At 43.8% G+C, this 12,595-nt stretch overlaps 1 protein-coding gene across 2 annotated transcripts in view; it reads right to left on the reverse strand.

Moving 5' to 3' along the window:
• The window catches only part of LCP2 (lymphocyte cytosolic protein 2), a 1,016,893-nt gene that overhangs the window by 453,925 nt on the left and 550,373 nt on the right, over positions 1-12,595 (reverse strand). The window contains exons 8-9 of one of the 2 annotated variants that reach the window (XM_069654319.1): positions 3,497-3,547; positions 3,293-3,393 (exon numbers count right to left, since the gene is read on the reverse strand). In XM_069654319.1, coding sequence (XP_069510420.1) covers positions 3,293-3,393; positions 3,497-3,547 — 152 coding nt within the window. The remainder of the gene's footprint in view (positions 1-3,292; positions 3,394-3,496; positions 3,548-12,595) is intronic. The other variant, XM_069654320.1, reaches the window with a different exon arrangement.

Here is a 12,595-nt window from a genome sequence, read left to right on the forward strand (position 1 = left end):
TATGCCACCATTGTGTCCGAGCCTTACTTCAGCACTCTTACAATAGCTAAAAGATTAAAATATAACAGCAAAGTTAGTGAAATGTTTTTTTTCGCAGATACATAGTTAAAGTTACTTATCCAGTGCCATTCTTTATCCTTCATCTTGAATTGTTGCTTTAATACATCTAATTCAAGAGTTTGATCAATGTCCCACCAAATAGTTTTAAAGTAGTTCAAAACACTGCTGCAGAATCATCCACCCTCTCGCAATCGTTCACTATCAAGCATTGATTAATTGCATTAAGTAAAGTATTTTCTTTAGCTTTGTAAAAGTGCTGACATATTATTCCTGTGCATATCCTAAAGTGGGTTGCTAATACCGGCCCTCCATGCAATTGAGCCACTTCATTAATAATTTAAACTTGGCTGATATACCATATAGAATGATGGAAACAATTTCTTTAGCATAGACTATTTTTAGTTCTTTCAATGTATAGCTAACACATTTATTAGTAAAGCCTTGTTTTGTTTGCATTACTGGAAGCACTGTAGAAAGTATACTCTCTTTTATGGAACATGCACTTTTTGCTATTTTTAATCAAAACTCCTAAGTATTCACTCACTTCTTCAACCCGGATGTTATCCAACCACCACCGCTATTTCAATTTTTGATATTTAGTGCAAAAATACATACTTTTTGTTTTAAAATAATGTATTTTAAGTGATTCACTAAGAAATATTTGCCAATTACAGATTTGGATCTATGCAGCCCTATAGAAGTATGATAAAAAAAGAACCACATCCAAGATACATGTGCAACACCAAACTTAGGGGGAATATTGTTTACTAATGTTGTTGGACTGGTCCAAACTAAAATGCTTCCCACCAATGTTTAATATGCAAACGTTTCCTTCTCCTCAACCCGCATTGGCCCAAGCAAATTATTTGGAAAAAACATTAAGCAGGTTAATGACGGCATCCCACTCATTAACAATTGCAAAAGTGAATACAGGTCAGCCCCCACTGAGTTCCTTCTCAATGCCCCCCAACTGGAAAGGCACTCGACAAATTCAAAGGTGTGGCTTGCAACTGCCCACATATCACTATTTTGTGGTGAAAAGGTTGGCACTTCAGCAATGATGGGCCTTCAGCAATCTCACTTAGGCACCTGCCAAGTCAAACATATACAGACATGCTCAGAAACATCAGTCTACATGAATTTAGATTCCACCACTGGTTATACCCTTGTTTCTTCCTTTCCCTGTACTTGGCAAATTCACCTATTGACTGAACATTGGGCCTCATTCCAACTATGCCACTATCCTGGCGGTAGACAGGATACCAGCAAAAGTCATTACTGTTTCACCCTGTCCGCTGTCATATCACGGGTGCCAGAGGGATGGTGTAAATCCCCATTTATGGAGTCCAATAGGACTCCATGCAGGGATTTGCCGTGATTACTGCCACTGCCAGTAATTACATCTTTTCATGCTGGTAGGGGGCCTTACCACCAGGTGGAGGTAACCCAGGTGCCCCCACCATTCCCGTAGTGTAAAGTGCTGGTATTCATGAATACTGGCACTTTTATACTGGACTGCCCGACATAGAATGAGGCTCATTGTATTTCAGGGAGAGATAACACCATCAGTGGATATTTGGTCCTTGCTCTGTGAGTAACCCTTAGCCACCTTTCCCTGCACTTGAATGGATGTGCAACATTTTTCTCTGTATTCGTTCTGTTGCATAATGGTATATCTGATCTGTTTTTAGGGTTTATTTTATAGTTCATTTATAACGCGGGATCGGTATTCAAACCTGTGTTGCACCGCAATGCTTTGCTTCCACGCCAAACACGTTGCCCCTGAGCTATCCTTCCTAGTGCAATTAATGTATTCAGTGTCTACCAAACAAAACAAAATGTTATCTTTATGAAGTATGACTTGAAAAAAGAATTGCTTTATTGAAAGTTGCTCCGCCAGGCGACTCCTTACAATCCCTAGAATTCACTTTTTAAAATTTGGTTTTCAAATGCAAAAAATGTCATTAAATGTTGCAGGTCACTGGAATAAGACGGTGATAAAGCCCTAACCGTCAAACAATTAGGTAACGTTGAAAAACAAATCCAGGACTTTGAGCGCCATTGAGTATGTGTATGCTTGGTTTAATACTCATTCATAATGAGATGCCCTCTCCATGATTACACGTGTGTCGGCTCGGCTGAGCCTTTGTCAAATCAGGGCCGAAATACTGTATATGAAAGATCCACGTGACTGATGTCCCCAAATCCAGTTCTCCTACGGCTACAGTCTCACGCGTCGGCTGAACACATACACGACGCGTGAAACTGCAGCTGCATGAGAACTGGATTTGGGGATCTAACCCTTATATTACATATCAGACATCAGTCACGTGGATCTTTCATATACAGTATTTCGGCCCTGATTTCACAAAGGCACGGCCGAGCCGAAACACGTGTAATCATGGAGAGGGCATCTCATTTTGAATGATTATTAAACCAAGCATGCACATACTCAGTGGATTTGTTTTTCAACGTTACCTAATCTTTATGAAGTAGTTGCCATATTTGATCAGAAAGTGCTAACAAAATCATACAAAACATATGCTGTTAAGAATAATCACCAAACGTTAATGTTTTAGAAAAGATTTACCTTTAATCATTTCCTTTTTGAAACAATGAAAATCAAAGTCGATTCTGTTGTCCATTACTGCACACTTCACGTTTCATTGTACTATTATTTGTGGCATTTGATTGTAAACCAAAACGTTCTCTTTTTGGACTGTAGTTGTATTGCATTACATGTGTATTTGTGTCTGCGCTGTCTCAGCATGTGCTATTGTTAATGAATTCCCTATCTAAAAGAACCCATAAGACCCACTTTGTTTCCCCCAAAAGACTGTGATTGGTCTACGTGATTTCCGCTATTATTATTCAAGCTGCATCTGATTGAAAAATGTAGCAGCACTCTGCTCCTCTAATTCCTGTATCACAGAGGCCTTTTTGGCATCTACTTCCAGGTTATCACTGGAAGACATATGTACAGAGAGTTTCACTACAAGAGAAAAAATAAGCCAGCCTCATACTAACATTTGGGACATTTTCTTTGTTTAAAGCCTCTTCACAGCCCACCTTCAATAATATGTCCAGCGCGCATTCCATTGCTTTAATAATGTAGGTGCTGCAAATGATAGATTGCATCACATACCAGATGAAACCTATACACGTCCTACTTACGTTCAATGTTCAGAACAAAAACTTGACATTAGGATCATGCAAATATTTCACAACTTACAGGATTGACTCTGTTTGCAGTTGTTGCTGGCGCCGCTGTGGGTGTAGGTCGCTGAGGAGGAATAGGAGCGCTGTGAAAAGAATTTCCTGTTGTGGGGCGATCTAAGAAAAATGAAACAATAGAAGAAGAGATGTCATAATAAAGTGTTCTGGAACATCCACCAGGAACAGTTAATTATACTGGGTTCCCTTTAATGCAGCATACCTTCAAGCATCGTCAAATTGGTGCCACTTGAACTGGCGTCATTAAAACGTGCTGTTTAATACAAGAAGAGTGGTCAAACAGACTAAATGCTTCCGATTTTATACTATCTCGTGAAAATGACAAACATTTTACAAGTGATTGCTCACCCATATTCGGGACATTGCTACACTTTAATTTAAACAATCACTGTAAACATGGAGAGAACATGGAGTGGGCTTGGCTGTCACATTTTTAATTTCCGTCCAACAAGCACTGTAAACATAGAGAGAACATGGAGTGGGCTTTGGCTGTCACATTTTTAATTTCCGTCCAACAAGCACTGTAAACATAGAGAGAACGTGGAGTGGGCTTGGCTGTCACATTTTTAATTTTTAAATTCCATTCACTCTTTGTGAACTTACTTTAATTGCTTGCTCCTTATCTTTGGTGGAAACAGATTGGGACTCATGTCTGTGATGGCAAGGAGTACAATTTATGCGTAAAACATATTTGTATGACGGCGAGGGGGCACAGATTGTCATTTATGATTCCTCCTCTCCATACTGTAAGGGTGCAGAAGTACGAGTCTGACACAGAGGTGGCCTATTTGGGCAACTACCTTTACTAAAGTAAAAGACCTATCTGTCCCTATTTCTAAGAGGGGTTTCCCTCCCGCAACAAAAAGACTAAGGACTCTGTCAGGATGCCCGATAAAAGTGTCCACCATCCTGTTCCCAAACCTATTTCCGTCCCTTACACTCCAAATTAATTATGGAAAACTAGGGTCTTCTTGGTCCTGAAGGCGGCTTCTCTCATTCTGGTCTCCAGCTTAAAAGTTCAGTTCACAATGTTCAATTCTTGGGAAGAAAAACTACAGCTCACAAGTATCAGGGGAGAGTGCCTTCCCCTGTTCTTTACCCACTTCGCAAATGTCCTATCAAAACTGGTTCAGTATCCTGCCAGACTTGATTTCTAACTCTTCTTGTTTCAGACAAGTTGTAGTTCACCAAAACAAAACACTAAAAAGTAAAGTTCACCAGTGTTACATGAAGTCTCTGTCACTATCCTGCCAGACTTGAGTGTCCTCTTGTTCCCCATAAAATATTGCCCAATTAGCCATTGGTCTTTGACCCTTTGTCTCTGCTTCTCGTCCTTCTTTCTTTCTCTGGTGTGGGTCCCAGACCCCTCTGGCATATTTCAGGGTCTCCCTGACCTGCCCTGTATCTTCCCTCTCTTTTGAAAGGGTGCCCCACCCCTTTATGCTGTCTCGGGGCTTCCCTGACTTGTAGGCCTCAGCCGCTTGTTTGCGTGATTCCTTAAATTGCAATGGACCCTTGACCCTCCTGTATTGCTCTTGCTGGCCTGCACCAACTTCCTTTGTATCACAGACCTTGATGCACTGTACTTGCGGGGCTTCCTCAGTCTCACATGGGTCTCAGACTCCTCTGTTGGGTTTTTCGTGGGTCTCTGCCAGACCTGGTTCCCTAGCTTGCCAAACACTGTTTGTCATATGTCCTTCTTATATAGTTCCCAAAGTACTGGTTCGAGGGAGAAGGAGCTCCTTGACTTCCCCCAACTGCTTCCTACATTCTCTGTAATTACCACCACCTGCTATGGTAACACAGGTACCTTTTCTTGCGTTACCGGCTTGCTCAGGTGCCTTTGTGGGACTTCGCGGGAAGACCTTTGGTTGCTGAGGGCTTCCGCGTAGTGTCCTGCGCTCTATGCGTCTCCTCGCCATGTTTCCAAGTCTGGTCCCTCTCGGTTCGCGTCTGTTGCTCTGACTGCATGGTTCTGCTCCTGGTAGATCTTGCACCTCTGATTCTCCAGCCAGGAAAACTGTGAACACTGCATGAGTTCAGCAAGACTGCCCTTTCTTCCCTTTTTATCTTTAAGTTTGATTCTGATTGACTGTCCCGCATATGTTGGTTCCGCAGTGGACTTTTTCCTACTCCCTCCGGTTAGCTTTCACTCTTCCTCATCCCAGTATGTTTCATTTAAACTGGGTCTCCTGCCCTACAGAAATATATAGACTTGCGGGGTACTCTAGAAGATGGAGCAGGGTGAGAGGAGTGAGGGGACAGAGATGGAGGGGTGCATACCATGTTCCCCAGGATAGTCGTCACTGGTCCCATGGAGGGTTTCCCTCCCCATGAGATCCACCTGCTGAGTACCGTTCCCAAGGGGACTATCAGGTAGCAGCCTCACCTCACCTCCCATGTCACCTCCCCATGTCTCATGGGAGCAGTGACATTACCCTGGGATTTGTCACAATAGCCATACAAATGACCCAGAATTCACACCAGCATGTCATTTTTATGCTGATGTCAATGCTGTGGATTCCTATTTTTCACACCAGCGACACCAAGGAGGATTCCATATGAATCAATTTTAAACACTGCATGTCATGCATAAATGGCAGGCAGGGTTTACTCAATTCGCACTGCAGAGTACAAAATGGAGGCATAAAGGTGTCTTCCTTTTGCACTCCAGCGTGCAAATGATGAAAATTGTGCACAGGGAACATCTTTGAATCTAAGTATAGGGGGAACCTGCACATTAGGCCTATTATGTTTTCCTTCTTTGTTGCCCACCTCGTCCTACAGTGCCATGCTTAAAACCCCTTTTTCAAGATAATCTGGCAGATTTATGTACAGAGCCAATAATGGAGGGTAATACCCTAACTGTTTCAAGTGACCTAAAAATTAAAGTTGATGACCTTGATAACCCTCATCCTGTCCCTATTACTCAATTAGGAAGTGGATTTCTTGCTCAACACATAATTCCTGGCATACTGTTGCTCTTCTGAACTAATCTTGTCATCTCTACTCATGATAACCTTGTAATGCATCCTTCGACTCTCTAATTTGAACAGATCATCATGCTACATTGTTTGAGCAACTGATGTACAGATTTACAGTCTGTAGAGGAGAGAAGGCGGCTTCTGTGGAGTCAGCACTGCAGTGCACAGCCATAGTAACATGGCAGCACTAGTGGATACTGAGGCAGAAGGGCGGGGCATGCAACAGTGTGTGGAGGGACATCACATGCAGGAAGGAGGCCGAGAGTGACAGAGGGCCAGTTCACCTCAGCTGGGAAGAAATAGGGTGAGCGGGTCTGCAGAGTGGCAGCAAGCTGTGAAGGGGAGAGCAGGCAATGGGAATTGGGGGCACCAGAATTCGGATCTCTTCACTGGTTCATCTATCAGCAAGGAGACATTCCGAACAACTACAGCTCAATAATGCTGATCATTTCACAGAAATGGTCCTTTCTGTTTGGCTGATTTGATCCGAACATTGTAAACAGGGTGCTAATTAAGTAAAATAGCACATGTGCATACTGACAGCTGCTGAGACACAAGGTTACAGCCGGAAGAGCTTGCTTTTTAATTGTCTGCACTTGTGATTCAAATCATAACAATTATGTAACCTAATCAGCATAGTGGTATTTTAAACTGTAAAGATAAGCTTTGCATGATTGTGGCATGGTGGGTGCAAGGGTCACACGCATATACAGCCACAGCAATTTGATATCATACAAGTATCAGCTTTGAGAGCCGGGTTCAGCTATGACATAAAAATGTGTACTAGCCATCTGGCCTGGATGTATTCACAACTGCCATACGGGACAGTGATCAGGAAGCTGCCTCTTTGATCCACCTGAATCCAGGGTAACAGCTTACTCCTGTGGCATAGGAACCCTTCCCAGGATATTATCTGGGAGTTGCTGCTTCAAAGTCATGACTGACATAACAATGCCATACTCGTACCATTGTTCTGCTCACTGCAGTCCCTTTGAAGTCAGCAGACATGGGAAAGAGAGTTTGAGTAGCCAGAAGAGAAAGGAAGGCCAACATAGGGGTTCCACCATCTTTGTTTCTGCTACCACTCTCTACAACCTCCTGCCCGCCCACTCCCATTTCCTGCAGGGCAAGGCACCCTGGGTATGATGTCAGGAGGCAAAGACAACAGACTGTATTGGATTCCTTACACCGGGATTGCTTTGGACCAAACGCCATGACAAGTACCCTTTGTAAGGAGAGGAAAACCTCTCCTTATTTCATTCATCTTTCGACTCAGAAGAGAAGCAAAAGGAATCACTGGACTGCTGTTGGGAATACAGTCTATTGCAAAGTCTTCTGCCATAGAGGTAAAGACGGGCCATCCAAGGCAGAGCAAAGCTCAGCTCCCTAACCATCCCCAGGGAGCAATGGGGGTGAAGAGCTCTGGATCAAGGCCCCTCTGCTGCCTATGCACAGGTACCAGGATCCTGTTGAATGGAGGTGAAAGAGTCCCTATAGGAGCCAGGTAGCTTCCTTGAGTGGGAGTGCAGAACTAAAGGAGCCACCTTGTCCTATAGATCGTGAATTGGGCCTCCGATCAACCCAGTAATCTAGAAGCAGCTTCGACCCTGTTTCATCAGCTCAAAACATCTATGAGGAGGCCCGACCATGTGCAATGCATTTCTAACATCCAGAGCACCTGCAGTGCTGCTTTTGGCACTCTACACATCTTCATACGAAAATGTCAACTGCAATTACAGCACAGTGATCAGATGGATCAATTCTGCCCGTCTGCGCCTGCCCCGGCCGCAAACCCCCAAACCCCCCACTTACCTTTACTGTGGCACACTCCTGTGTATGCCGCTGACATCCTTGTACCGTTGCAGCGTCAGCTCCTCCCACTTACGTGGGGCAGTGCTGAAGCCGTAGGGTCCTTTTAAAAAAATATATCTTATTCTCCCCGCTTACCGTAATGGTAAGCGGGGGACACCCCTGCAACACCCGTTACTGCATCCAAGGAGACCTGGGGACACCCCTGCAACCTCTGTTCTTCTTGGGCGCAGTAATGGGGGTCGGGATTTTCATACCACGCTGCAGCGCAGTTGTAGTGATGCCACCACAATCGTGACAACATCATAATAGGATTCCCTTCATACTGCTTTCTGCCCTTTGAGCCACCCAGACGACGACTCGACACATTGAAGCGGACAGGCTCATCTCAATTCAATCGCTGTCTCAACTCCAAAAAGCATCTGGCTTAAGGGCTGACTCGACTTCCTGGAAGCCATTGACTTGCTCGTCTCGAACACCGACTTGACACATCAGAAGCATTGTTTCAATCCCGACTCGACTTCCATTCCAAACTGGTGAAAGCCATTCACTCGACCGTTTCAATCACAAACTCGATCCAGTGCGAGCCTGCCATTTGAACGGACTCCAGTGGTATTGCATGTATCAAACGCCTTGATACTGACTAAACCATTGCTGTTCTCCCTTCACAATACATACAAATATGCAGATGATAACCTCTAATCCTTTTAGCCCGATACATAACTTTGCCAATAGTTGGAGATTGGGCCCTTGATGTGCAGAAACAGTTTCGAGATGAATACCACCAAGTCGAAGACCTGAATGAAGGGGGCAACTCCTGAGGTCTGGCCCTGTAATGTTTGTTCTCATCAAATGGGAGAATGTCTCAGGCCTTCCATCATAGTTAGGAAACATGGAATGCTTTAGAATGCCGTTTCGAAAGTCTCCACATTGTCCAATGGTAGTTAAAAAAGGTTTCTTTAACGTAAAGCTGCTGTGACACATTTGTGTATTTGTATCTTTTTCTTGAAGAATCCTTGTAGGTTAGATTTTAGTTCTGTAAACATTAAATTAGAAAAGAGTGTTCTTTCTGGGACTACCCAAACCTCTTGAAGAGTACTGGATGCTGCAGCTCGTGTTTCTCTGTGTCTTGGTTATTCGGAAACAATGGGCCTCATTACACGTAGTGCGTAAGGGTTTATTGGTACCGGTAAGGGTACCGGTACCGGTAAACCCTTACTGCCTTACTACGAAGTCCCTTTGCGGGTTGGTACTTTAACGCCTGCTTTTTAGCAGGCGTTAAAAACCAACCCGCAAAGGTACCAGGGTGCTAATTACGGTACCGCAATTTGCGGCACCGTAATTAGCGCCTTCCCCATTCCCATAGCGCCCTATGGGGCAAAAATGGGAATGGGGAAGGGCAATGGGGGAATGGGGAATTACCGCCCCGCCAACCTTGGAATAGGGCGGTAATTCCCCTTTCCTCCAAGGCGGTGCCGGTATTTTACCGGCATGGACCAAGGTGCTAATAGCACCTTGGTCCACCGCCTACCGTGTAATGAGGCCCAATGCCTTTGGCGTGGTTTTCACTGCACTGATTATGTCATGATTTGAGGGAATAAATTCTGCTTTAGACTTCTCCCAGAGCATGTTTTGTAGACTGACTCTTTCGGTAGAATTCCATACTTAACTTAGCTCTTGCCTGTTTCCACCAAGGGTAGGTTTTTGCATCAAAGCTATGAAGGGCTATCAAAAAATGGAAAAGAGCACTGGTTGTCTAGGGCGAGGTAATATTTAACTGGTTGAGGGTTTTCAACGCCTCCAAATGTTCTCCTATAAACATTAGTTCATAGATTTCCTAGGAGCAATATAACTGGGCGCATCTATAAATTAAGTTTAAAGATGATTTTCAAAGATGGCGGTCAGATAGCACAGCGAATAGAGCACTCGCTTTGACATCAATGCAGAGCTTGCCAATGCATGTTCGAATCCCAGCAGGGCCAAATTCAGCCTTTCATCCTTGCTAGGTCGATAAATGAACACCACACACGGTGGGTAATAATAAGCAGCGTTCAGATGCCAGAGGGTTCATAGTGCTATATAAATCCAAAATGATTATTATTGTTAAAGCTTCAACCATTTCCCCTGTATTACCAATGCTCTGCTTGACTCAGGTTTTGAGTATTGTTAGTGGGTAGTTGATGACTACTGTAGTGTACTTTAAGCACTTTACTCTGATGATCACTTCTTATAGGAGCAATTACGCCATGCAGTGCATGCTCCACAAATAAATATACATAAATGTTCATAATATATTTTTATATTTGCCTTTATCAAATCAATGATTTTGCAAAGTTCTTTAATGTCGTGTTTCGTTTCTTGTTTCTTGTGCCTTGTTCCTTTTAGATTTACTTTTTTCACTGATTCTGGATGACCGGGCCTCGCCGAATTAGTCGACAGTCTGTTTGGTACATTCATCAAGAGCAGCCCTTAAAATGTTCGCAGTTGCTAGGGACCAGGATGTCTTTATACCACTCAAAAGTCAACTCCACCATACTTATTCTTCATAAAGGATGCTTGATTCAATTAGGGGTCCAAGATACGCTCTTCTCCATTTGATGGTCGATGGACAGCTCATCAGGAGGTGTTTCAATGATTCAATTTCAGATTCATCTTTGCATAGGCGGCAATGATTTGTTGGCGATAAGCCCCTGACAGCCCGAATTTCATTTGTCGGGAGTAAATTTAGATGTCCTTAGAAAGGTGAGTCTCAGAGCTTTATCCGGGAACCTTTTAAGGATTTGAGCAGTGAAGTGCAATTTTTTGGAATGAAAAGGTAAATGGGTCAATAGCTTGTTTTTCTCAGCTAAGGCTTGTGTTTCAATCCAGTCCGCCTGGTCCATTTTACGTTTGACTTTTGTTGGATTCTGTATCAAAACCTATTCAGAGCATGCAATGTTGGCCAAGTGGGCTCTCTGCTTGGCGGCCCATGTTGTTAGCGCCTTGCAGCCTTCGACCTTCATTTCCATTTTTATCATGTTGTACAGTGTGGGGGATTCCGGCATTGTCACTTTTCTGAACAAAGCCATTTCTCCAGCTTCGTTTGCTGCTTTCAGAGAGAGTAAACCCAATTCTCTTCTAATTGCCGAAATGGAGGTTGAATTTGAAATTGAAGGACATTGCGCCAGAAATAACCCTCCAGTTTTTGCCATATTATCAAAGGGATCGTTGGCATTGCTTCACCTTCATACACCAGACTCGGCACAACTTTTCCCTTGTAGAACTTTAGTACTGGTAACAGCGAGAAACGGCCGTATTTCCTGTCTATTATACAGGCCTGCGTGGTAAGTTTTCGTGTCTTTTCCCACAGGTGTTTTTGCATCGTTGTCTTGCCTTTTGAGCTGTCCACCATCACGCCCAAGTATTTAAAGTCTTTGACTACTTCGATGTTCGAGTTTTCAATGTGCCAGCCAAGGTTCTTTGCCTTCTTTTTCGATGGCTTGTCTAGAATCAAGATTTTTTCTTTATCTCCAAGTTGTTTTTTAATATATATTTGGCCAAGTTGTCCAGTTGTCTTTGAAGGCCAATTGCTGTCTGATCAAGAAGAATAATGTCATCTGCGTATAGTAGGTGGGCCACTGCTGTTGGACCAATTTTGGGCGGGAAAGATCTTATGAGGCTGTAGCCCTCTTTGTAGTCGCCCAAGAATGAAGTAAACAGGGCCGGGGCAAGCGGGCACCCCTGGTTTACCCCTCTGTGCATTGGAATTTCCTCAAACAACAGACCTTTTTGGTTTAGCTTTACTCTCATGGTAGTCGCGGTGTGCAGGGCTTTCATTGGCTCGAGAATTTCTCTCGGACAGTTCTAGTGTTCCAGTTTAGACCACAGCATCTCTCTTTCTATTTGGTCAAATGCCTGAGTGAGATCTATGAAAGCCTAGAACATCTTTCCTGTCCCTGTCATGAGTTTGTTTTTTATGATACTGAGTATCATAATATTGACTGTCGTTCCCGAGTTTTTCATGAACCCTGCTTGGAAAGGGTCATTGCATGGAGCGGTTTTTGCCCATTTTTGGAAACTCCTTAAGAGAAATGAGCCATAGATCTTTCCGATCGTGTCCAGCAGCGCGATGGGGCGGTAGTTGCCAGGATCCGCTCTATCTCCTTTCTTGTACATTGGAGCGACCACGGAGGAGGTCCAGGGCCTTGGAATCGATCTTAAAAGGCAACAGTTTTGAAAGACTTGGCTGATGAACGTGGCCCATTCTGCCGGATGATTTTTCAGATCTATGTTGGTGTTTCCTTCTGGGCCTGGAGCTCTGGATGATTTTAGTCTCCTTATGGCCGTCTCAATGTCGTCTGTATTTGAGAAATCTTCCCAGTTGATAACTTCGGGATCCTCTTGAGTGGTGATCGACTTTAACAGGGGGGGGCTGAAATATGCTGATGAAATGGAATTTCCAGCTTTCCTCCGAGACACTGTTTAATGCTATGAGAGTCGACGCGCGGCCAATCTTTTTGATCAGTTGC

This window comes from Ambystoma mexicanum, chromosome 3q (genome assembly GCF_040938575.1).
Source record: "Ambystoma mexicanum isolate Mex_15411 chromosome 3q, UKY_AmexF1_1, whole genome shotgun sequence".
NCBI lineage: Eukaryota > Metazoa > Chordata > Amphibia > Caudata > Ambystomatidae > Ambystoma > Ambystoma mexicanum.